At 40.6% G+C, this 27435-nt stretch overlaps 1 protein-coding gene across 2 annotated transcripts in view; it reads left to right on the top strand.

Moving 5' to 3' along the window:
* Window positions 1-27435, top strand: part of ccnyl1 (cyclin Y-like 1) — a 69094-nt gene that overhangs the window by 6144 nt on the left and 35515 nt on the right. Inside the window, exons 2-3 of one of the 2 annotated variants that reach the window (XM_039755307.1) lie at window positions 21121-21195; window positions 25745-25798. In XM_039755307.1, the coding sequence (XP_039611241.1) occupies window positions 21121-21195; window positions 25745-25798 (129 nt within the window). The remainder of the gene's footprint in view (window positions 1-21120; window positions 21196-25744; window positions 25799-27435) is intronic. The other variant, XM_039755310.1, reaches the window with a different exon arrangement.

Here is a 27435-nt window from a genome sequence, read left to right as displayed (position 1 = left end):
TGAAGACTTGTCATTATGTGGTATTGAGTGTGGATTGATTGGTAACAACATCAAATTTATTTATTTAATATTACGTCTACAGCACAATCAAATGGGCAGGAGTAAGCACCAGTGCAAAGCAACCCAGAAAAGGTGGTGTGAATGACCGAGAATTTACTTAAGTGCATCTTTAATGCAATCACCTTCACAAGGTTCTTTACAAAGTTAAACAAAGCAGCACACGATAAGATAATAAAATACAAAATGAGATCATCTTCATTTATAAACAGCCGCTATATAAAGCGGTCAAGAATACAGAACAAAGGGGCACTCCATTCAAGATAAGGCTGAACACCGTATTAATTGATCAGTCAGTATAATGCATTTAGACAGTGCTTTCCAAAGCAAATAAATAAAGAAAGAAAATACAAAGCCTAACAAGATAAAGGTAACAATGTGATTGCATGATAAACCTGAAAATCCATTTGATGACGTAGGAACTTGAGTCAGTTCTTCCTATTATCCATTTCTCCTTCTGTGTATGCCACTGACACATGAACATTTGCTGAAGGTGGGCCATGCTGTTTAGTTTGTGCGCTCATCAACCTCTTTTCAGTATTTGTTCAGGTAACTAATATTTATGAAGTTCAGTCAGTTACCTGCGCTTTTCTGATTGTTTTGTTTGGGTTAACTGTACAACTTTACCCACTCGCACGTGGAAACAAGGTGTGTTTTTGGGCATCGTGCTCAGGTTTTGGCCTTAATCAGTCAGTTTGTTTTCCTTGTTGTTTTTGAGTAATAAGTGTGGCGTCTTGCGCTCTGCCTGGGGTTTGTTTCCTGCCTTGCACCCTGTGTTGACTGGGATTGGCTCCAGCAGACCCCCATGACCCAGTAGTTAGGATATAGAGGGTTGGATAATGGATTGGATGGATGGAAGTGTGCCCTGTCTGCTCTCCATTTTGCACTAAAGAAACAAGTAGAGGTCCACGTTTTACAGACTGAAGGTGTACATCGGATGAAATCCATAGAAGGCTTTCTGCCCAATGGTGTTTAACCACTGTGGAGTTTTTACTAATGCTTTGAGAAATTTAAAAAAAAAAAATGGCCAGGCAATTGTTAAGCAAGAAGGAGCAGGAAGTCAGTCCACTTCCACTACCAATGACAACATTGAGCAAGTCTGTACCATGACTCGGATGAAGCAATGAAGATTTTGACCTCTGATATACACTGTGTGCACAATTATTAGGCAAGTGAGTATTTTGACCATATCATCATTTTTAATGCGTATATTCCAACTCCAAGCTGTATTAACTTGAATGCTTATTGGATTTCAGCACGTCAGGTGATGTGTATTTGTGTAATGAGGGAGGGTGTGGCCTAAGGAGATCAACACCCTATATCAAGGTGTGCAGAATTATTAGGCAGCTAGTTTTCCTCGGGCAAAATGGGCCAAAAAAGAGATTTAACTGACTCTGAAAAGTCAAAATTGTAAAAAGTCTTTCAGAGGGATGCAGCACTTTTGGAATTGCTAAGATATTGGTGTGTGATCACAGAACCATCAAACATTTTGTTGCAAATAGTCAACAGGGTCGCAAGAAACGTGTTGAGAACAAAAGACGCAAATTAGCTGCCAAAGATTTGAGAAGAATCAAACGTGAAGCTACCAGGAACCCATTATCCTCCAGTACTTTCATATTCCAGAGCTGCAACCTACCTGGAGTGCCCAGAAGTACAAGGTGTTCAGTGCTCAAAGACATGGCCAAGGTAAGGAGGGCTGAAACCCAACCACCACTGAACAAGAAACATAAGTTGAAACGTCAAAACTGGGCCAAGAAATATCTGAAGACAGATTTTTTTCAAAGGTTTTATGGACCGATGAGATGAGAGTGACTCTTGATGGACCAGATGGATGGACCTGTGGATCAGTAATGGGCACAGAGCTCCACTCCAACGTGGAGGTGGGGTACTGGTATGAGCTGGTATTTTTAAAGATGAGCTAGTTGGACCTTTTGCATTGAAGATGAACTCAAAATCAACTCCCAAACCTACTGCCAGTTTTTCGAAGACACTTTCTTCAAACAGTGATACAGGAAAGACCAGGATTTTTATGCAGGCCAATGCTCCATCACTTGCATCGAAGTTCTCCACTGTGTGGCCAGCCAGTAAAGGCCTTAAAGATGAAGGAATAATGACATGGCCCCCCTTCCTCATCTGACCTAAACCCTATCGAGAACTTGTGGGCACTTCTTAAACGCTAGATTTACGGGGGAGAAAAACAATCCACCTCTCTGAAGAGTGTCTGGGAGGCTGTAGTCACTGCTCCACAAAAAGCTGATCGTCAACAGATCAAGAAACTGACAGACTCCATGAATGGAAAGGCTTATGACTGTTATTGGAAAGAAGGGTGGCTATATTGGTCATTGATTGATTGATTGATTTATTTTGAAATGTCAGAGATGTTTATTTGTAACTTTTGAGGTGTTTTGTTTATTATTCTCACTATAACAGATGAAAATAAACAAGTGAGATGGGAAAATTTTCATTTTTCCTTTAGTTGCATAATAAATCTGCACACTAATAGTTGCCTAATAATTGTGCGCACATATGTATTCCCCTGATGATGTTCACACTCACATTTCCGTTGTGAAACATTCAGGTTTCAGGTTTATTAACATTTTGGATTGACTGATAGCACTGTGTTTGTTCCATATTAAAATGAATCCTCAAAAATACAACTTGCCTAATAATTCTGCACTCCCTGTACATTCAGCCCACAAAAAGTCGATCACACTGCTCTCTGGTCGTCTTCGGTGCAAATGAAAATCGGAGTGGCCATGTTCACTCCTAGAAAGCAAGAGGAGAAACTGGCTGAGCGAGGTTGCAACTTTAGCACTGTGACCACAGTTTCCTCAAGTGCAGGGGGAGACTAGACGGCTAATCCAAGCAAAATTATCACTAAGGTGCAGGTCATTATTGACCAACCATGACTAATTATAACGGTACAAAAATGCTGTCGGTGTCATAGAAGCAACTTTAGTTTGTTGTCACTTGCTGTTTTACATTAAGAACATTAAATATTAGCCTGTCCTATTAATATTTGAGATTATTAGACCAGTGCCCTGCCAGCTATTGTGTAAATATTGTATTTGTTTACTATGTCGTGTGACTTAGTGATTACTCTTCTACACTCACCTAAAGGATTATTAGGAGCACCATACTAATCCGGTGTTTGACGCCCTTTCGCCTTCAGAACTGCCTTAATTCTACGTGCCATTGATTCAACAAGGTGCTGAAAGCATTCTTTAGAAATGTTGGCCCATATTGATAGGATAGCATCTTGCAGTTGATGGAGATTTGTGGGATGCACATCCAGGGCACGAAGCTCCCATTCCACCACATCCCAAAGATGCTCTATTGGGTTGAGATCTGGTGACTGTGGGGGCCATTTTAGTACAGTGAACTCATTGTCATGTTCAAGAAACCAATTTGAAATGATTCGAGCTTTGTGACATGGTGCATTATCCTGCTGGAAGTAGCCATCAGAGGATGGGTACATGATGGTCATGAAGGGATGGACATGGTCAGAAACAATGCTCAGGTAGCCCGTGGCATTTAAATGATGCCCAGTTGGCACTAAGGGGGCCTAAAGTGTGCCAAGAAAACATCCCCCACACCACCACAAGCAGCCTGCACAGTGGTAACAAGGCATGATGGATCCATGTTCTCTTTCTGTTTACGCCAAATTCTGACTTTTGAATGTCTCAACAGAAATCGAGACTCATCAGACCAGGCAACATTTTTCCTGTCTTCAACTGTCCAATTTTGGTGAGCTCATGCAAATTGTAGCCTCTTTTTCCTATTTGTAGTGGAGATGAGTGGTACCCGGTGGGTTCTTCTGCTGTTGTAGCCCATCCGCCTCAAGGTTGTGCGTGTTGTGGCTTCACAAATGCTTTGCTGCATACCTCGGTTGTAACGAGTGGTTATTTCAGTCAAAGTTGCTCTTCTATCAGCTTGAATCAGTCAGCCCATTCATTCTCCTCCGACCTCTAGCATCAACAAGGCATTTTCGCCCACAGGACTGCCGCATACTGGATGTTTTTCCCTTTTCACACCATTCTTTGTAAAGCCTAGAAATGGTTGTGCGTGAAAATCCCAGTAACTGAGCAGATTGTGAAATACTCAGACCGGCCCGTCTGGCACCAACAACCATGCCACGCTCAAAATTGCTTAAATCCCCTTTCTGTCGCATTCTGACATTCAGTTTGGAGTTCAGGAGATTGTCTTGACCAGGACCACACCCCTAAATGCATTGAAGCAACTGCCATGTGATTGGTTGATTAGATAATTGCATTAATGAGAAATTGAACAGGTGTTCCTAATAAACCTTTAGGTGAGTGTACATACCGTATATACTCGTGGATAAGTCGGGACTTGATGTTGCCATATAATTTCCAGTATTGTATAATGTCGGTTGTATAAGTTGAATGTGGTAATCTCACGCTATTGGTTGAAGAGATTGATATGCTAACGCCCACCTGAGAGAGTAACCACGGAGCACAATGCCTTTTATTTCTATGTGTTGTGCCTACGTGACCACACGGTAATACCCAAACTATTCCAAAGCGACGTTTGCACTGATTTTTGTTTTTTGTATCTCACACCCTCATACACCTTTATCGTAAGAGCATCCCTTATCTATGATGAAGAGTTCGATCAGAAGAAAATGTGAAGCTGGTTTTAAATTAAACGTCATTGAAGGGGGCGAAAGAAATTGGTAAATGTGCTGCTGCTACAAAATTCGATGTGTCTGAGAAACTGGTGCGCGATTGGAGGAGGCAGGAGGATTAATTTTAAGTAAAAATTTAAGTGTTGCATTTTTGTACCGGCATATAAGTCAGGGTCTGATTTTATGATCGCTTTTTTCGGGTTTCAAGACCTGACTTATACGTGAATACAGTATGTACAGTGGGTACGGAAAGTATTCAGACCCCCTTCAATTTTTCACTCTTTGTTATATTGCAGCCATTTGCTAAAATAATTTAAATTAATTTTTTTCCTCATTAATGTACACACAGCAACCCATATTGACAGACAAAAAAAGAATTTTTGAAATTGTTGCAGATTTATTAAAAAAGAAAAACTGAACTATCACCTGGTCCTAAGTATTCAGACCCTTTGCTCAGTATTTAGTAGAAGCCCCCTTTTGAGCTCATACAGCCAGGAGTCTTCTTGGGAAAGATGCAACAAGTTTTTCACACCCGGATTTGGGGATCCTCTGCCATTCCTTCTTGCAGATCCTCTCCAGTTCTGTCAGGTTGGATGGTAAACGTTGGTGGACAGCTATTTTTAGGTCTCTCCAGAGATGCTCAATTGGGTTTAAGTCAGGGCTCTGGCTGGGCCATTCAAGAACAGTCACAGAGTTGTTGTGAAGCCACTCCTTCGCTACTTTAGCTGTGTGCTTAGGGTCATTGTCTTGTTGGAAGGTAAACCTTCGGCCCAGTCTGAGATCCTTAGCACTCTGAAGAAGGTTTTTGTCCAGGATATCTCTGTACTTGGCCGCATTCATCTTTCCCTCGATTGCAACCAGTCGTCCTGTCCCTGCAGCTGAAAAACACTCCCACAGCATGATGCTGCCACCGCCATGCTTCACTGTGGGGACTGTATTGGACAAGTGATGAGCAGTGCCTGGTTGTCTCCACACATACCGCTTAGAATTAAGGCCAAAAAGTTCCATCTTGGTCTCATCAGACCAGAGAATCTTATTTCTTACCATCTCAGAGTCCTTCAGGTGTTCTTTAGCAAACTCCAATATATATATCGATCGATCGATCAATATATATATACACACTAATAAAAGGCCAGGCCCTTACTCGCTCACTCATCACTAATTCTCCAACTTCCCGTGTAGGTGGAAGGCTGAAATTTGTCAGGCTCATTCCTTACAGCTTACTTACAAAAGTTAAGCAGGTTTCATTTCGAAATTCTCCATGTAACGGTTGACAACGTCCGCCATGTTGAACTTTCTTATTTATGGCCCCATCTTCACAAAATTTGGTAGGCGGCTTCCCTGCACTAACCAAAACCAATGTACGTACTTATTTCGGTGGTATGATGCCACTGTCGGCCGCCATATTGAACTTTTCAACGGTCTTTGTTAGTTATTGGCCCATCTTCAAGAAATTTGGTACGCGGGTTCCCAACGCTAACTGAATCCTACTTGCGTACATATATACGTCCATAGCCTGCAGCTCGGTCACCGTGTGAGGTGGCGTTGGGTCCCCCATCCCAACGCCTCCCACGTTGTTGGCTGCCTGCCTATATAAGGCCGTCCGTCGCTCCGGTCTCTACATTCCCTTCCTTACTTTGCCATGGGATTCACATCTCCCTGCTGATAACTGCAGTCTTTTTATTTAATCCATGGCTTCTCCGCTGTTTTTTATTGTTCGTTTATTATGATTATAGTTGTGTAGGTATTTTAGACTTACTTTACATTGTTCAGGTACCCATTTCCTTTATCGTTCCAACCGTACCCCCATTACCATGTCTATCGAGGTGATCACCATCGATCAAAGAACTGTCACTTACTGAGTGGTTTCCATGCCCGGAGATGGCACCTACCTTTTCCATTCTCTTTGTTACATATTGCATGGCCATATCAGGCTCACTCTTGATATCTGGAGGAACATTGTGTCTTATGTATTGAATGACTGGGACAGGTTCAAGGTGTGGACTGATGACGGTACAGGAGATAATTAGACTACACAGGAGCACTAGAAGAGTGAAATGCTTAAGCCCTTCACCTACGGTTCTGCATGCGAGTTGATGGCCGCCGCTGAATTGTTCGGTTGTCGCTTTCAAGTGTACCGAAATGGCCAAATATTTTACACCTTTGGACAACCGCCAATGCCTCTTAAACATCTTAGATTGACAGGTGACGATTTCAGTAGTGGACACTTTGATATTTATGAATGTTTAAACTCTCAAAAGCTGGATGTGATTTTATCGATGAAACTGGTTGTATACTGACAATGCTTGACAGATGCCGAATGTCTCTTCAACACAACAAGTCCTACAAATACTGTCGTAATTGAAACAAACCATGAAACTCAAACTGATTATAACAGCAGCAATCCAAGCTGTGAGATTTGAAGCAAGATTACTGTTCACATGGCCGACTGTAAGTTACATGCTCAAGAGTAAGCTCAGCGCACAGCTTGGTCAGATTACAACCGGAGGGCCGAACTCACAATGTGGTATACAAAGAGATCCTTAACAGATAATTATTGGGATATTTTCCCTCAGTTTAAAAAGGTTTAATTTTCTTCTTAATAAAAATTTTAATGCAGTACTTCGCTGAATCGGGTATTTTGCTAGTGTATGTATATATATATATATATATATATATATATATATATATATATATATATATATATATATATATATTTTTTTATTTAGCAAAGTTTTTATTTTTTTCTAACACCAATGTTATCCCCTTCAAAGTAGTTCCCTTGGGCAGCTACACACCGATGGAGACGTTGTTCCCACTGTTGGTAGCAGCGGGAAGTCTTCAACCGTATGGTCTTCAGCATGTCCGTTACACTCTTTTGGATGTTTTCTAAAGTCCCGAAATGACGTCCTTTGAGAACATTTTTCAGTTTAGAAAAAAAGGGCAGTTTTTGGCACCATTTTAGCATAGACCTTTCACATGTGCAAATGTTCAGTCAAAATTTGATGAACAGTAAATCTGTTCAAATTTAATTGTTCAGTCAACATTCTTAATGTTAAACGACGGTCTGATCTCACAAGAGTGTTCACACGTTCGATGTTTTCATTGGTTTTCAAACGTGTTGAAGTCCTCCCTGAACGGTGTTCATCTTCAACGTGTTTTCTGCCTTCCAAAAATGATTTGTGCCAGCGAAAAACTTGAGCTCGGGATAAAGAATGTTCCCCATAGGCCTGTTTTAACTTTTCAAACGTCACACTTGCCGTTTAATGGCACAACGTTGCTCCAAACTCCTCTGTTCCATTTTGCGTGACGCACAGCCAAAAACACAACTTCGCTAATAGCAGTCACAAAAATCATGTAGTTAACGGAAGGAGTTGAAACTCGCACTGAGCTATGGGAGGGTACTGATACACGGGCTCTATCAAGGACAACAGCGCAGCGTTGCCAGATCGCTTGCAGTGTTGCCAGTCTCATTACTTTTCTGCCACACCTCGTGTGTGTATGTATGTAATTAATTAATAAATATATATATATATATATATATATATAATAGAGAGATTATACTGGATATAGGGAGGGAGAGAGCGATAGATATATATAAAATCCAATGTCTGTATGTCTGTCTGCTTTTCACGAGAGAACTACTTTAATGGATTTAGATCTGGCTTTTTCTAGAATTTGCTTGAACATTCCGGTTGATTTTCCGACTTCTGTCATTGAGCTAAGAATCAGTTCGCTTGCAGGAGTGATATATTCTCACTAATTCAAAGCGGAGGCTGTGGGCCGAGGGGAGGGGGATGTGTGACGTCAGGAGTGGGGAGCCGGGCGGGGCCCTCCTCGCTGTCCTGTTTCACCGTGGCGGGACGGCTAGTATAAAATTAAATGTAGAGATAGAACTATTTCCAAAAATCGGTTAATGTGTAAATCCCCCGCCACTACAGTGCATATGCGAAGCAAGAACTTTTTATTGATGTTTAAACATTTTACTTAAAGTCTGGATAATAAAATCTTTGGCAAAAATGAACAATTCATGAAATGCAGAAATAAAAAGCTAAATATGATTTTAAAAAATGTACTAACAATATGTATCAAAGATGTTTTATATTTTAGCTTTGGAAATTTTGAATTTCCCCATGGTATTAGTAAATGTTATCTGATCTAATAGCAATATATTCTACAAAAGATTTAAAAACTGATATATTGATATAAAATCTAGTTATGGGGTGTGTGAAGTAAATATCCAACAGTTACCGTTAGGCTGCTGTTTAAAAGTCTAGATTTTGAAGTTGTATTAACAGTAAAATGCACACAAAATTTGAACTTTATCTCTGCCATTTTGGAGTGTTTTACAGGTAGGCACCATTTTATGACCGCATTGTGCAATTTAAATTGCTTCTTAAACCAGAGAGAGAGGGGGGGGTGGTTAGGAGTTTACACTGATACAGTGCCTTGTCGCACCCATCGCATGATGAGCCACTTCAGCATCCCAAATTAGTACCCGAGTGGAGCCGTGCAACGGGTGACCACTCAGCACCACACTAGTCTGAATGGAATGGAGCAATGTGAGGGGTGGTGTGTTTTTAAAAACAGTGGCTGGAGTGCCAATCCCGCCACCAACCACCCTGAGCTAGCAGTAAATTGCACGTCATATGTAGGTCCAGCTTTTTCTTTTAACATTTTGAATAGGCTCGGTGCCTTTGCCGTTAGTCGTGGTGCTGAGCGGGATTCAGTTCCTGGTGTGCTGCTCTGTCCACTTCCTAAGTAACTTTCCCATATCTGATGTGGTCCCTCTTGCTGCTTCATTGATGTGTCACATCAACAGGGCACAGTGGAAGCCCTGAGAAGAGTCTGGCTGCAGTTCGCAGCGCTACACCGCTCTACTTTTACACAATACACTCGCTACGAGACTTGGCTATTCGATAGTGTTGTCTAATTTAAGAGTAATGATAAGTCCCATAATCTTAACTATGGTGTAAGTTTGTTTTATGAGAACGACACACAACATATGCCTTGAAATTGGAGTGTTGAGAAAGACATAAATGACTGAGCGTGGCGCATTACATGACGGACACGTAATGCTCAGGCCGCTATTCGTAATTGGATGTGTGCAGTTTAATTATCTCGCCAATGGAGCTGAGCTCTGTAGTTCTACAGCTCGACCCTGATAGGTTTGTTTACCATGTGGTATACAGGTCACTACGCAGTTCTGGCGTCCTTCACGTGTTAGTCAGGCTGGCCTATGGAAGCTTGGTCATTAAGGCCAGTGGTTGTTAGCTGGAAAGCCAGTAAAGGGCGCATACCTGTATTTTTTGGCACGATTTATGATTCAATTTTTGAAAAGCCATGTAGCCTGGATTTAACTCAGTTCAGCTTTATTATAACTGCAAGATTTCATCAAGATTGAGTCTACAGTTTTGGAATGATGCACAGTTTTTGGGTTGTCTCCCATTATAACCCACCTCCCTGATGAAATTCTATCAATCTATCGTATAGTGCCTTTTATTTCTGCTATTGTATAGTGCCCTTCTATTCGATAGAAATGAAAGGCACTATACATCTCGATCATATAGTGCCTTTCATATCTCTGTCTTTGTCTCTATCTTTTTTTTTTTTTAATTTTATTAATTTTATTGTAATCATTCCATACGAATTGATAAATTTTTACAAAAAATAGGATTGAAAACAAGTTGACCCCCCAGCCCTGAGAGAGAGCGCGAGCGAGCATGGCCAACGGGGTAAAACTTAAGGCTTGTAAACATACCTACATTGATGAGTTTAATAGGCCCAAAGAGATGAATGGAGAAGAAAACGAAATGCAGAGATATTTGCTTCCTCTGTGCTTTAAGAGCTTATTCTAAAATATTATTGATTAGATCCAGCAAGGTTTTGGAAAACTTCTGTACAGATCCTCTAACTGAATATTTGATTTTTTTTCCAATTTCAAATAGTATAAAACATTGGTTTCCCACGGACTTAAGAGGAGAGTTAGGATTCTTCCAGTATCTGTCTGTCTGTCTGTCTATCTATCATACACTAAGTGCTGTGGGTGTGTCTGGTTCCTCCAAGCATTCTGATTGGCTAGTTTGGTGATATGACTGAAAGAGGAACTGAGTATGAGAGACACGTGAGGAGGAGTAAAGTACACTTCATGTCATTTTGGAAAAATGAATCGGAACAGATTGGCACAGGTGGCAGACCAAGAGACCCCCCTCAAAGTTGGGACATATTAAAACTAACAGGAGGCGAGAAAGGCTCCCTGAAATTCCGAGTCTGAGAACCAGGCTTTATGGGAATATGCTCAAGAGGGGGAGCACCGGTCAATAGTAGTTTAGGCACACAAGGATATCCAGGAAAGGCAGCAGTGAAGGTACACGTAGAGCAGTAAGAGTGATAGTAATAACATTTTATTCTATTATCTGTGATCGACGGGTAACATGGCTAATAATGGCGTATTTTAAATTGGCGCAACCTACACCCAAAGTAGAAAAATTGCTTCATCTGTTTTATCAGGAATGGTCGAACAAAGGCACAGTGTGATCTGAAAGTTAAAATAACATATTTGACTTAAAAAAAAAGGGATAAATGACTTCAAATAGAGCTGAAGAAATTACGAAAACATGACAGAAGGTATTATGATTACTCACATTTAAAAATTGCCAACAATACCCAGTATTGCGCTATTCTGGAACATTCCCAAGATGAGCGGACTTTTAATTTCTCTGTTTTGAGTGTAAGTATAATTGCAGCTGGTCTGGTATGATTGTGATGCTTTATCAGATTTGGTTTCTGGCCTGTGCCAGCTGTTGGGATTGGGTCCAGATTAGCGGGATCCCACAGTAGAATATAAACCCGTTCAGAATGTGGGTGTGTGATTTGTGTGGATGGATAGAAAGTGTTGACATGTCAAATATGGCTCTAAAACTAATGGACATAAGGAGCGATGCACTGCCTCAAATAAATTACAGAAGTATAACAAGGATTATAACAATAAATGCAGTGGAAACAAGGTTTTGATTGAACCAAATATTGATAAAAAAAACATTCCAGCCTATAACGTTGCCTTCATCACCTGCATTGGCTTGACAGTTTGCTATCCTTAAAGAAGTTGCTGAGGCCGTTTTAAATAGTTTATTTATTTTTGTAGGTAGAAAACAAAAATATCAAACACATTTTAATGCACACAGCTAAAATTTCCTGGATTATAAATCGGTAGTGGCTTCACATATTGCTGTTTAAAGAGAGCTTTATAAATTCCTTATCATGTCAGTCATGTGCGTATGTGTTAGATAAAATGAAACTGCATCACTTTCAGATGTACAGCTGCGCCCTTTTTGATCTTCGTTTATTGCCAGTGATTTGTGAGATCATGAAGGTTTCCTAGAGGGTACCCAGAATCTGTAAATAATTAGCTTCACTTCTGCTAAACACTTTATTACTCTGGCCTCATCATGAAGGGGTCAAGTTTTTTTTTTTATTTATTTAAAATAACATTGCACTTTGCCAGGAACCCTGACTGGACATATGGTGAATTGCAACGTGTTGGTGCGTTGCTGCTGTCAGACATCAGAGTCTCTGGTTGGGTTTGGGTTTGATGGGCCTGAACAGCTGCTCTGTGCCCACCGCCAGTCGTCCTTACAGTTAAGAGTTTGCCGCTTTTCAATTTGACCTTCCATACGTCAAGAGACCAAAACGAAGTTATCACTACAACTTTCTATGTAACAAGAGCATCACACTTTGAAAGAACACAAAAAACATGTTCCTTTATCTTTTTATATTTTTTTTATGATATCATTTTGAAAGCGAGTACATTTCCAATTTCTAAATAACAAATGCATAACTGTTTGCAGTTGGAAAAAATGTATCTTTATGTCGCGTTATTTTTCTAATCTGCTTAATCCAAACCAGAGTTGTTTTCCTGGAGCCTAACACAGCTAGTGGTATAGGATGCAAGGCAGGAACAAACCCAGGCAGTGTGAGCGCACAGAGACAGAGACAGAGAGACAGAGACAGAGAGACACACACAGACAGAGAGAGACACACACAGACAGAGAGAGACACACACAGACAGAGAGAGACACACACAGAGACACACACAGACACAGACAGACAAATGTAGCATTATCAGTTAACCCAACGTGCTTTGGCAAAGAGCGTGCAAATTCCACGCAGGGATGACCCGGGACGTGAACCCTAATGGTCTCCTTACTATGTGTCGGCAGCGCTACTGCTACACCACTGTGCCACCAGTTTGATCCACAAATCCAGAGTTCTCCATACATTACCATTTCTGATGCTTTTCTGATACAGATTGTGGCGGATGGTCAGAGCCTTTACCTGGCCAGAACGTCCCGAGTATGGAAGGACCGGGGTGGGGAGAGTATTTTAAAGACCAGCAGAGGGCAACCCCCTTGGCTTACAGTGGGGCCATGGGTTATGAGCATGGAAGCTCAACCCTGCTGGGGCCCGTGGCCACCACTAGGGGGGCACCTGGATGTTTATAGGGGCAGCACTTCTGCCACACCCACAGGTGTTGCAGGAAGAAGCTTGTTGGGCACCTGGATTCCTTCTGGGGTGCCCCAACAAAAGGGGCCAATCACAATCACTCAATGGCCTGAGTTGGGAGGAAGTGGACTTGAGGAGGAGTGTGTTGGGCTCTGTGAGACTTGTGTGCTGTGTGGACCAAAGCCTGAGTCCTCCCTGTGTGTGTCGGCATCAGGGTGGCTGTATGCGCCCAGGCTTCACAATATTTATTGGGATGCTCCTTAAACAGTCAGCCGCCAATCGAAATTGGCTGATTTTTTTTTTTTTTTTCTCACTTAAAAAAGCACTTGATCGGTAAAAAGAATCCTCGCAATAAACGATTATTTTCAGCCCCTGCTTTTCTAAACATGCAGTTAGTTTGCTTGTGTGTTCCTTTACTCGTCATTATTACAGTAGATGAGCCAGCGTGCATTTTTTTTTTTGCAGCAAACGCCCTGCAGTGTAAACAAAGAGCAGCAAGTGGAAGCTCATTTTATCAGAGAGCGAGAGGCGATTGGTAAGTTAGCCTTTAAGAAAGTGGAGTAATAAACTGGAAAAAAAAAAAACGTAATCTGAGAAGTTGTCCTTTGCAACTAAACAAACAGCAGGATAAGCTATTTTAAGGAATTCAGATCTTTTTTTATTTTGTCCTTTAAATTTAAAATGGACCCTTCTTGAATCTGGACAGCGAGCTTGTTTAAAATACAGTCACCTATACTTGTAATTGGGGGAAAAAAGAAAAGATAAAGGTGAATTTGAAATTGCTGCTTAGCACACAGGCTTTTTTAAGTAATGATATCTGCTTTTTTTTTTTTTTTTTTTCTTTCTTTTTCATCTTCCCCAAATGTGTCACTGCTGGAGCGTATTCCTCGCACTTCCAAAAACAAAACGAGTGTTGTGTTCATTCACTAATATCGTGCTTGCAATCTGGTGATAGCTAGTGAGGAAGAAGTGTGTAATCAAATGAAAATGACTAAACACAAGTCGTAGGTATACTATACTGTTAATCCTGCATGTGCTGAGAGATACTGTAAATGTAATCAATCCAGAGCAGGGTCACAGGGAGCTAGGGATTACTCCAGCAGCACTGGGCGTAAGGCAGGGAGGAAGTGTGGTGGATGCTGGTCCTTAAATTGCAGAGCCAGGTAGAAAAGAGTGTGCTGTGGGCAATCCAGTAACAGAAAGCTATAAACAAATTGTCAGGTTAGTTTTTACTAACTTATTTGCTATTGACATTTAGCAACCATTTGAGAGTCTGGCACAGCAGCCTGTGTTCATGCTGCAAATTTCTGGGGGCTTACTTTGGGGATGGAGAAAGGGAATATATGTTATTAGCACATTGACTTTATTTGGCATATATAATTTCTTGGCTTAGGAATTTGCCATTCTTTAGAGATGCATACGGGGGTTTAGAAGTTCAGGGTCAAAGTTCAGGTTCAGCGCTCAGGTTTAGCTATTTTCGAGGTGCCCCTGGAGCAATTGCAGGTTAAGGGCTTAGCGCAAGTATTCCTTTCTGGCACTGCCAGGATTTCAACCAGCAACCTTCCAGTTATCAGAACAGATCCTTTAGCCAGAGAGCCACCACTGCGCCAGGACCAAACATACAGTGCATCCGGAAAGTATTCCCAGCGCTTCATCACTTTCTCCACATTTTGTTATGTTACAGCCTTATTCCAAAATGGATTAAATTCTTTTTTTTCCCTCAGAATTCTTTCCTCCAAACGTGACGCCTGGCATTCACACCAAAGAGTTCAATCTTTGTCTCATCAGACCAGAGAATTTTGTTTCTCATGGTCTGAGAGTCCTTCAGGTGCCTTTTGTCAAACTCCAGGCGGGCTGCCAAGTGCCTTTTACTAAGGAGTGGCTCCTGTCTGGCCACTCTACCATACAGGCCTGATTGGTAGATTGCTGCAGAGATGGTTGTCCTTCTGGAAGGTTTTCCTCTCTCCACAGAGGACCTCTGGACCTCTGACAGAGTTACCATCAGGTTCTTGGTCACCTCCCTAACTAAGGCCCTTCTCCCCGATCGCTCAGTTTAGATGGCCGGCCAGCTCTAGGAAGAGTCCTGGTGGTTTTGAACTTCTCCCACTTACGGATGATGGAGGCCACTGTGCTCATTAGGACCTTCAAAGCAGCAGAAAATTTTCTGTAACCTTCCCCAGATTTGTGCCTCGAGACAATCCTGTCTCGGAGGTCTACAGACAATTCCTTTGACTTCATGCTTGGTTTGTGCTCTGACATGAACTGTCAACTGTGGGACCTTCTCTAGACAGGTGTGTGCCTTTCAAATCATGTCCAGTCAACTGAATTGACCACAGGTGGACTCCAATGAAACATCTCTAGAATGATCAGGAGAAACAGGGGGCACCTGAGCTCAATTTGGAGCTTCATGGCAAAGGCTGTGAATACTTATGTACACGTGATTTCTCCGTTTTTATATTTTTAATAAATTTGCAAAAACCTCAAGTAAACTTTTTTCACGTTGTTATTATGGGGTGTTGTGTGTAGAATTCTGAGGTAAAAAATGAATTTAATCCATTTTGGAATAAGGCTGTAACATAACAAAATGTGGAAAAGGTGATGAAGCGCTGGGAATACTTTCCGAATGCACTGTACTGTATATTTAAAGAAAATTACCACATTTGGCTAAGTTTCTGGTCAGTTTCATGACGGTTCATGTATGGGCTTATGATTTAATAACAAATGCTGACAGTGAAACATACTATTTTTTCCCCCATACGAAACAAGAAAAAGTAGCACAAAAGTAAAGCCCTGTTTTGTAAAACATTACATTTTATGACAAGTAGCTACATAATAATAATAATAATAGTTCTTTGTATTTATATAGTGCTTTTCTCACTACTCAAAGCGCTCAGCAATTGTAGGTTAAGGGCCTTGCTTAAGGGCCCAAAAGAGCAGAGTCCCTTTTGACATTTACGGGATTCGGACCTGCATCCTTCCGATTGCCAGTGCAGATCCCTAGCCTCAGAGCCCTAACATACATAACATATTTAATTACTTTTTTTGGAGATAATGACTAATATATCTGCGTTGGGCTGGCGCCCTGCCCGGGGTTTGTTTCCTGCCTTGCGCCCTGTGTTGGTTGGGATTGGCTCCAGCACACCCCTGTGACCCTGTAGTTAGAATATAGCGGGTTGGATAATGGAGGGATGGACTAATATATGTAAGTTACTTTTAAAAGTAACATTCTCCAATACTGTGCATAGCGCACTTGTCAGCTATCCAGTCCGTATGCTCAAAAACGTGCAAAACCCCTACTTTTTTTTTTTTATTTATTTTTTTTTTTGCTAAAATATTGCTAATTAGATACTTCTGGAATAACCAGGAAATGTAAAACCTCACGTGAATGACTCTTTTTTGAATGAAAGCAGGATTCTCGACCAATGAGTGAATCAGAGAGGTTGTCTTCAATTAGTGCTCCAAACGTCTTCCATTTAAGAATTATAGAGGCCACTGTGCTCTTGAGAACCTTCAATGCTGCAGACACTTTTGTTGTAGCCTTGACAGAATCCTGTTCCGTAAACTCTGCAGGCAGTTCCTTTGACCTCATGGCTTGGTCCTGGTCACCGGTGGAACCTTCTATAGACGGCTGTGTGCCTTTCCTAGTCCCTCCAAATCAAATGAATTGCTCATCGGCGGACTCCAAACCAGGTGTAGGGACATCTCGGTGGTGATTAGTAGAAATGTGATCCACCTCAGCCATATTTCAAGTGTCTAGTGTCGTAGGAAAAGAGTCTGAATACTTGGGTCAATGTGAGATTTCAGTTTTTTTATTTTTAATAAATTGGTAAAAACTTCCTAAAACCGGTTTTTACTTTTTGAGTCTGGGATAATGATTGTTTGAGGAGAAAATGAATACATTATCTATCTATCTATCTATCTATCTATCTATCTATCTATCTATCTATCTATCTATCTATCTATCTATCTATCTATCTATCTATCTATCTATCTATCTATCTATCTATCTATCTATCTATCTATCTATCTATCTATCTATCTATCTATCTATCTATCTATCTATCTAGTTTCTAAAATCCTATTTTCACTTTAACATTTTTGTGGAGTATTGAGGGTAGTTTGGGGGTGTGAATTTAGCACAAGGCTGCAACAAGAAATGAAGGGGTTTTGAATACTTTGTGAAGACGCACTTTACACACAGTTTGGCCCACTGCACTTCCCCAACCCTTCAGCTGTCTGGGAGTCACAGCCTAATCCCATAAATATATAGTCAATCTTGGACAGATTTCAAATAGCAGTTGTTTTAAATTGTGTTGTACAGAAAGATTTATGACTTGCTATCATTTATAAAACATTTTTTAATAATAAATTCCATGGTTCTGGCATGTTGGAAGCACTCGATGATTTGACATTCATTGCCTCAAGCTGGAGTGCTGGCAGGTTGCAGATGCCAAGCACTAAGGCATGTACTGTGAAAAGTAAGCAGCACTGGTCGTCTGGAAATGGATTGTTTTAATGACATTATGGCAAAGTCAGTGGGATTTAGTTTCCACAAGAGAACAGGAGGAAGTTAATGGTATATGCAAACATTGGAATAACTTTCTATTAATAGAAGGCTTACTCTGCAAAAAAAAAAAAAAAAAAGCTGTCTTCTTCACTACACCGCCTCTTATGCAGTATTTGGGCCTGCAAGTGGACAGCTGTGTTGTATTTACAAATTACGAGTACTTACTGTAGTTTTGTTTCCTGTCGCCATAATACAGACATGGACAGGTGAAGGGATTTATTCACTCGGGGGTCCTGCAAACTGAACCTTCAAGTCTGTGATTTCTTAATAGTGTCCTTGTAGATAGATAGGTAGATACTTTATTAATCCCAAGGGGAAATTCCCATACTCCAGCAGCAGCATACTGATAATAAACAATATTAAATTAAAGAGTGATAACAATGCAGGTATAACAGACAATAACTTTGTATAATGTTAACGTTTAACCCCCCGCCAGGTGGAAGTGAAGAGTTGCATAGTGTGGGGTCTCCTCAGTCTGTCACTGAAGCTGCTCCTCTGTCTGGAGATGATCCTGTTCAGTGGATTCTTCATGATTGGCAGGAGTCTGCTCAGCGCCCATCGCTCTGCCACGGATGTCAAACTGTCCAGCTCCGTGTCTACAATAGAGCCTGCCTTCCTCACCAGTTTGTCCAGGCGTGAGGCGTCCCTCTTCTTTCTGCTGCCTCCCCAGCACACCACCACGTAGAAGAGGGCGCTCACCACAACCGTCTGGTAGAACATCTGCAGCATCTTATTGCAGATGTTGAATGACTATGTGGGTTAAGAAAATTAATAGATGGATGTGTGAGTTGTAAAGTGTACACTTGAGAACCATTCCTTATAGTTTTGTATCAACACTTCAGACAGTACTTGTTTAAATCTGTTTAATGTTACATGTCAAACACCTATAAAGTATAGCCTTAATTACCACTTGACTAAAGCCAAATATTAAAAATGTCACGATTAAATGAATAAACTGAAACGGTCTGATAGAACATTACAGGTGTACATATTAAACTGTATGGATAACATGAAGCTCCGATAGAGGCCTCTGCAAGATGCTTTGTCAATTCTTAGTGAGTTAGGCAATATGGAAGGAAGTAAATCACCATTTTGGAAATTTAGGAAAATGTAATCCCGCTCTTGTCTACTCCCAAAATCTTTTCACATTTACAAGTACAGATCTGGACGGGTTTGTTGGTTTCCTTTTTACAGCTCAATGGAAAAAGTGCTGTAGCCTACTGAAATGTGGTTAAATGAAAATCAGTTGTCCCCTTTATACCTGCAGACCTTTGATATGTCATTGAGTAAAGTAAGTATGAAAAGAGATCAAGTATACTGCTTCTACAAAGATATTCCAGAATGGTCTGGCACATCTGCTGGTACCCTTAGAAAAAGATTCTAAATAAATGGATTTGAGTGATTTTGTTTCAAACTAGTTGTTTTCTTGAATTTCTTCTGTCGCAGTTATTCAGACGATTTTAAATGGAGAAAAGTTGTCACTCTGCACTCTCCTTTAGCAAAATGTTCCAATGTCAAAAGATTAAAAAGATCATCAGTAGCCACTTTGATTCTAAAAACAAGCTTTCTGAAACTGGTTTTTCTGTGAATAGCCAGGTTTTAAGACCCATGTAAATGCACTGAGTGACTGGGTTGAAAGGCAGGAACACACCCTGGATGTGGCACTTGTCCATCACAGGGCACACACCCACAGAGTCCCAAGTTAGTCTTCATGTCTTGGAGGACGTGTGTTGAGTTTTACAGAGTCTACCTGGTGTCATGTCGGCACTCCTGCGCTGAGTGCCCTTATTCCAGTTCTTGGGCAGTGTGGGGGGTAAGAAAATGCTAGTAGCACTCTGGGCAATGCTGGAATAAACCCTAGATATGGTGCCTGTCTTTTACTGGGGCCTCTCGCACACACCCACACCTTCACTGAGCCAGTTTAGAATTGTCAGTTCAGTTTTTAGGACGTGGAAGGAAAACCCCACACTTTATATTTGTAGAATCTGCAAAATGCAAACTATTGACCACTGCACTTCAGATTACTCCACCAGTATTACTTGTCTGTCCTGGGCGTTAGGTCACTTCTTCATAATCCAGAGAGCTGTGTTTTCATTACCATTTATTTGTTCAGTGTATGGAATTTCAATGCAAGATATCAAGTGCTTATATACAATAAAATGAGCGTAAAATACATAATGCAGTGTATAAAAGTTAACTTCTCATTGCACGTCAGTCTGCTAACACTACACATCCCGGTTCCTCAACCATTTGATTGGTTCTGGAGTTGGACTGATTAAAATCATTTTTGTCCCCACAATAAGATCTTATTGGGTATTCAGTGGCTCGGTGGTGGTGGTGGTTTGCCACTCTGCTCCACAGTTGCATTCGGCTCATACTGATGGTATCTCATTTCACCCCAGAATTTGCACAATGCCCCCAGTTTGTTCTGATGTAGTTTAAATTGCAGAGCCACCTGGAGTCTTACACTGTGTGTGTGTGTGTGTGTGTGTTAAGTGCCTTTCCAGTGGGGTTTTTGCCAACATTTCATCCTTCCATACGTAACGACTTTCTGGATAATGGTGGATGTCTTGAGAGTAGTCTTGGCTGCAGTTTTGTGGAGTTCTTGATATCTGTGAATTGGTAGATGCTTATTATCTATTAGTTTTTTATATAGTTGTTCCTATTTTGTCTTACGAGAGGGGAAGGAGTGATGTTAGGCAGTCGGTGTAGAGGGGTAGATTTTACTGTGCCAGTGATCATCCTCATTGTTCTATCTAATTGAGCATCCATGTTCTCAACATGTGGGCCGTTAATCCATGTCGAAGCACGATAGTTATCTGTGAGGAATATCAGGCCTAGGCCCGCCGTGCTTATCACGCTAGCAGACGCTTCCTATGAGTTACTGTAAGCCTCTGTGTAATATTGTTTGACCAGTCAAGTACCACCCCAGATAATTCAGGTGGTTGTTACGGGGTAGGAATGAGCTGCTGAAATTGATCAGCTTCCCATTAGCTAGTTTGTTTTGAGATGGTCTTTGTAAGACTTGGGTACAGTACACCTTTTTTTTTTTTTAAAAAATAAAATATGTGCTTAAAATGAACCGGTCCTTTTCCAAAGTATCCTCCATGACTGACGTATGCTGGTGCTGGGTACCCAGTGTCCAGTCATTACAATTCGTTCTCGTCTTTAATGAATTCACTGAAGATGCTTGCGTGCCAGAATGATATTGGTGTAGTGCATCTTCAGTATTTATTTTAGGCAGTTTTAATTAGTTCTGGAATACAGCAAAACACTAATGGTTTGGGGAATGGCTGTCAACACTCTCTTTTTAACTCTCTCATTTAATTTTGACGTGTCTTCGCAGATCTACCTCCAGAATCCAACCCATCCGACCACCCACGAGCAACCACCATCTTCCTCAGCAAATCACAGACAGACGGTAAGTGTTCATGGAAAACTGCAGTAATGCCATACACGGTAATCATTTACTGAAGCATTTATATTCGTTGAAGTCAAAAGTTTACAATATTTGCATTTATCTTTGTTTCACTATTTATTATAGGATTGGATGTGATGGTCAAAGTTTACCATGTGATAGCTCGGATATCTTCCTGTTACCTTCTCTGCTAGCTTATCTGCTGTTTGGCCATAAAATAATTTACCTCAGGTTATCAAATTATAAACTGGGCTCAGACTGCTGCCTTGTCTTACAGGTTTACAAAAGCAAGTTTTTAAATTGGATCAATCAATCAACATTTATTTATATAGCACATATTCATACAAAAAAATGTAGCTCAAAGTGCTTTACAAAATGAATAGAAAAATAGAAGACACAATAAAAAATAAACATAAGTCAACATTAATTAACATAGAGTAAGGTCCGATGGCCAGGGTGGACAGAAAAAACAAAAAAAAACTCCAAAGGCTGGAGAAAAAAATAAAATCTGTAGGGGTTCCAGACCACGAGACCACCCAGTCCCTTCTGGGATAAGCAAGCTTCTTTAGTGCCACTTGTTTTTAATCACATTCAGCCGCACCTTTTTAGTTTTATGTTATGGCAAGTCATCGCTAGTGTTTGTTGTTTTTGCCTTATATATCTGTAAATAGAGTATTTTATCAAGGTAACTGTTTACAATTAATGTTAAAATTAAGTTTATCTCTCTGGTGTCTAAGAGCCAAACGAGGAACCTTTCTGATTGTGCCCTCTATTGACATTTGTGCAAATGTCGTATTTCTGTATTTGGGGATTTCCTGCCATTCTTTGCACATCCTCTCAAGCTTTGTCAGGTTGGATGGAGATCTTTGGTGGATAGTAAATTTCAGAGATATTCTGTTGGGTTTAACTGTGGGTTGTAGCTGGGCTACTCGAGGGCATCCCAGAGTTGTCCCTAAGCCACTCCTGTGTTGTCTTCATTGTGCTGTTGGGAGATGAAACTTTGGCTCAGTGGGGCAGGTTTTCATTTAAAATGTTACTGTGCTTTGCTCCATTTAGCTTTTCCTCAATCCTGTCTAGTCCCCCAGTTCCTGATGCTGCCACCATTGTGCTTGAGAAGGTGATGAGTGATGCCCTGTTTCTTCCAGATGTGACACGTTAGACCTGAGGCTGAACAGTTCAATATTGGTTTCGTCAGACCAACACAGTCTGATAGATGCCTTTTTTTTTTTTTGCAAACTCCAAATCTGACTTTTTCATATGTTCTGGCCATTCTGTCATAAAGTCCAGATTAGCGGAATGTTGCCTTGGTGGTTGTTTTTCTGGAAGTTTTTCCCATCTCCACACTGGTTCTTTAGGGCTCAGTCTAAATGACCATCAGATTCATTATCCCATTTTCTTTACTGTGACTTTTCTTCCCTAATTACTCAGTTTGGCTGGGTGACTGGCTCTAGGATTGTTCCAGACATCTCACATTTAAGAATTACGGAGGCCACTGTGCTCTTGGGTACCTTATACAATACAATACAATACAGTTTATTTTTGTATAGCCCAAAATCACACAGGAAGTGCCGCAATGGGCTTTAACAGGCCCTGCCTTTTGACAGCCCCCCAGCCTTGACTCTCTGAGAAGACAAGGAAAAACTCCCAAAAAAACCTTTTAGGGAAAAATGGAAGAAAACCTCGGGAAAGGCAGTTCAAAGAGAGACCCCTTTCCAGGTAGGTTGGGCGTGCAGTGGGTGTCAAAAGTAGGGGGTCAATACAATACAATACACAGAACAGAACAATTCCTTAAGACAGCATAATAATAAAAATTTTAGAAGTACGGTTTAACAGTAGATGATATGACATAATTAGGTTTGGATATTTTTAGAGTCCTGGAGACCTCATCCATCTAGCTGCCTCCCCATTTGGCCATGCCACGGCTGAAACGTTGCTCCGATGAAAGGACCCCTCTTTCCCATGATTCCTGTGATCCTCCATCAGGGATGACTTTACCATAGGCAGGCAAACAACTTGGCAAGTGGGCCGTGGCACCAATTGCCACATTTGGGTACCGAGAAAAGAAACAGAATAGGTGAGGGTTAGTATTCAAATATAATTATCAGGTTACTTATGTTTTAGTGCTAATGACTAACAACAGAGATGCAGTCTGTACAGTTAATCAATGGTACCTTCAATGCTGCGATTTCGTTTGTAGCCTTCCCAATATCTGTACCCCAACACAATCCTGTCTTTAGCTTCATGGCTTAGTTTTTCTTAAACTGTGGGACCGTATCTGGACAGGTGTGTGCGTGTGCGTGCCTTTCCTAATCAGTCCAACAACTGAATCGCCTACAAGTGGACTCCAAGCAAAGTATAGAAACATCCCATTGATGGCCAATAGAATGGGATGCACCCAAGTTAGACGTCAAGTGTCCTAGCAAAGGATCTGTATTCGTGTGATAATGTGATATTTCAGGTTTTTTTTTTTTAATTTTTTTAATTGATTAAATTCTATTTTTTCTTTATTCTGGGATATTGAGTGTTTGATAAGAAAAAAATGAATTTAAATGATTTTAGCATATTTTGTTACTAAATACTTTCTAAAAGCACTGTTTGACTGAGGTAAACTAGATTTTTATATTCTACACTTGTTTGTGGTCCTGCAGTTATTATTATTATTATTTTTTTTTTTTTTTGCGAGTGATTATTTTTCTTTCAATGTATATTTTGCTGATCATGATGACTTAGATTTTTTTTTTCTTCAGTCTTTTATCTCTAATGCACTGTTCTTTGTATACCACAGTCTTTAACCAAAGAGTGGGTCTGAATTATTGAATTCTTCATTGAAACTTGGCACTTGCAGTCAAAAAACTTGCAAGCATGGCTGGTTTTGAGTGATACTGAATGGTGTTACCTTCATCTGGAGGACAAGGCTTAATTGCACTAGCAAAAATGTTTGTAGGAATTTGTTAAGGAAGCATTTTTTACTTTGTAAGTGTTTCCTTTCTAAACAGAGAAGTTATTGTGCAAAGGTAAGATGGCATCTTTCTGCCTCGCCTTATATCCACCTCAAAAAAAAAAGTCAGGTCTTGAAACCCAAAAAAATCGATCATAAAATCAGATCCCGATTTATACGCCTGTTCAAAAATGCGACACTTCATTTTTTTATTTATTTTTACATCTTCTTGCCACCTCCAATCTCGCACCAGTTTCTCAGAGACATCAAATTTTGTTGCAGCAGCGCGGTTACCAATTTCTTTTGCTATTTCAACAACATTTAATTTAAAACCAGCTTCATGTTTTCTTCTGTTAGAACTCTCCATCGTGGGTAAGGGATGCTCTTACAATAAAGGTGTATGAGGGTGTGAGATACAAAAAACCCAAATCGGTGCAAACGTCGCTTCGGAATAGTTCAGGTATTACCGTGTGGTCACGTAGGCACAATACATAGGGGAAAAAAAAAAAAAAGGCCGTGTGCTCCGTGGGTTCTCCCTCTCCCGGACCAATAGCGTGAGTTTTCCGCATTCGACTTATACGACGGACATTATGAAATACCAGAAATTATACAGTAAAATCAAGTCCTGACTTATCCACGAGTATATACAAACCATCTTTATGTCTGTCCACTTTTCACAAGAGAACTACTTAACAGATTTAGATCGGGTTTATTCTAGAATTTGCTTGAACATTCTGGTTGATTTTGCTGCTTCTCTCATCGCACTAAGAATCCTAGTTCACTTGAAGAAGCGATATATCCACGCTAATCTGAGACAGAGGCTGCAGGTCGAGTGGAAGGGAAAGCGGGACGTCAGGAGTGGGGAGCCAGGCAGGGCCCTTCTCACTGTCCTTTTTCAACTACTACGCGGGCAGAGCCATGGGGCATGGCCATCTATAAAATTGATCAGGCTTCGCTCTTTCAGTTACATGCTATAATCCGTGCAGTTTCAGCATACCTTACTTTTAAGCTTTTTCCTTTACGATTTTAACATTTTAAAACCCACCATGAAATCACAACTTTGACTTTTTACCATTAAGGGAATTAATTGTATTTTTTTTCATCATTGTTAAAAATCGTTCTCCCCAACCACCTGAAAATACTGAAACAGCTACTTTTTTTTTTTTTTGCTCACGAACATGCATCTGGCATTCCATTTAATTTTTTTTTTTTATTCCAATTCCATATCGCTTTTTTGATATAATTATTTTTTTATTTAGTCTTTTACCACTTTTTTTTTTTTTTTTGCACAATGTATCTCTTTCTCTTTTTAATTTTATTCCTGGAAATATTTTTCATTTGTGTTTTTTGGAGAATGTCTAAATGATGCCACCCACAAATGACAAACTAGAAGGTTCTCTACCTGCCATAGTCCTTGTGTAAAAGAAATCCGTCAGTTCCACGCAGTAACACGTGTCTTTAAGCTGGTTGCAGATGTGTGAAGGTAAATCATTCAAAGACTGGAGCGTTCAATTCATTGGATCAGAAGTGGTGGATAAAATACAAACATAAGGAAAGTACATCCTAAGATTGTGCAGCTGGCACATAATCAGTAATAACTGAATTTATTTTTAGATTTGCCGCACCGTACAAAATATCTGAAGAAAGGGGTCTTGCCGGTAAATCGAGGTAAAGAAATGGTAGCCTGCAACTGTAGCTGAAGGTTGTAAAGCATGTGATCTGCATGTGCTCAAGTGTTTGATGCACAGAATGCTAGTGTGATGCTTTCAGTGTGCTAGACCTCAGTACTAAATGGTGATTCTTGGGAGATCTACAATCAATAAAATGAGATGAATGATTTTCACAGTCACTTAAGTAAAAACGCCCAATGAAATGTTCTTTATATATGGACATACCAAGATTTGATCTCCATTTAAACTGTATTGTTATGCATATGTGTCAGAGGATCCCCTTCAGGGCTCGTTCAAGACATGTAATACCCTTCAGATGAGTTGGGGCACTGGCGTGAATTCTGTCCTCTCCCTTTTCTCCCACAGTGTCAAGAAGATGCCTAGTGAGGGCGTCGGATTCCAACCCTTCTGGTTGGTGACCCATTAATAATAAGCTAACCGGAAAGGGGTATCCCTTGCCGACTGTGCAGTCAGCAAAACGGAGCTCCTTGGCCAAACTTACAGCCTAGTAGGAAAGGCAAATTTAAGAGCCCTGGGAAGGCGACCATTGTTTTCTGTTTATTGACTGTGCCATTGAGTGTTGTGTGTTCGTTTGCACTTCTGACACTTGGAGGTAAACCAGGTCAGCCAGTGTTGCACCCCAATGTTTCACTTGGGTTGTCAGTTCCTCACATGACCACAGTATCTATAGATAAAGGTGATGTAATGGGGGAGCAATACAAATTTTACTTTTTAATAATTTATTCAGGTGGAAATGAACAGACATGCCATTGTTGTCTGTTGGAAAAACTTCATCCACCCTTGACTTGAATAGCTGGTGATGCCCCCTCAAGTCAGTGGTTCCACTAACAGTCTCTGACATTGACTGGCAAAACATTTTTCACACCCCTCAGTGTAAAATTCTTTTAGCTTTGTAATGTCTTGGGATGTCTTGTGTGCACAGCCTCTTTCAAATCCCCCAGGTCTGGCCTTTGGCTAGGCCATTCCAGATCCCTTCATGTTGTTCTTTTCAACTAGTCCTTAGTGGATGTACTGGTATGTTTAGGTTTGTTGTCGTGTTGAAAGGTCCATTTTTGCTGAGCTTTAATCTTCTGACGGGTGGTCTCACATTATCCTCAAGCACCCTCTGGTACAATCCAAGTGGATTCAATGATGGTGAGCCGCCTAAGCTCTGAAGCAGCAAAGTAGCTCCAGACTGGTTTTGCCACACTTTACATTTGAGGGGGCGTCCGGTTTGCGGACTACTTTCATTTTCCAGTGGTATTTATTTAATGATATTTTAGCAAAAAATGCACACATTTTGCACGTTGTGAGAATCCAGCTGGATGGCTTTACACGTGGTTTATGTGACACCACAAATGTGAGATTTTTTTCATTGACTTTTTTTAATATCTTTCAACATTTGTTACCATAGGTTCCCATTCTATCAGATACATTATTATCTATTTCCTCCAAGAAAATGTGAGATTACATATTTTTCTCTGCCATCACTACAAATCACATATAAAAATATTATTTCTGGTTTGAGTTTCTTTTTAAGTGGCCTAATATGTGCCAGGAAAACATTTTGTCAAACCATTGTGCCAACACCTCCACCCTGTGCTGTTGACTTGAGACACGTTGGGTCCATGATGT

Source organism: Polypterus senegalus, chromosome 6 (genome assembly GCF_016835505.1).
Source record: "Polypterus senegalus isolate Bchr_013 chromosome 6, ASM1683550v1, whole genome shotgun sequence".
NCBI classification, from domain to species: Eukaryota; Metazoa; Chordata; class Cladistia; order Polypteriformes; family Polypteridae; genus Polypterus; species Polypterus senegalus.
Note: the sequence above shows the minus strand (reverse complement) of the source record. Positions and strands in the feature narration are given on the sequence as shown.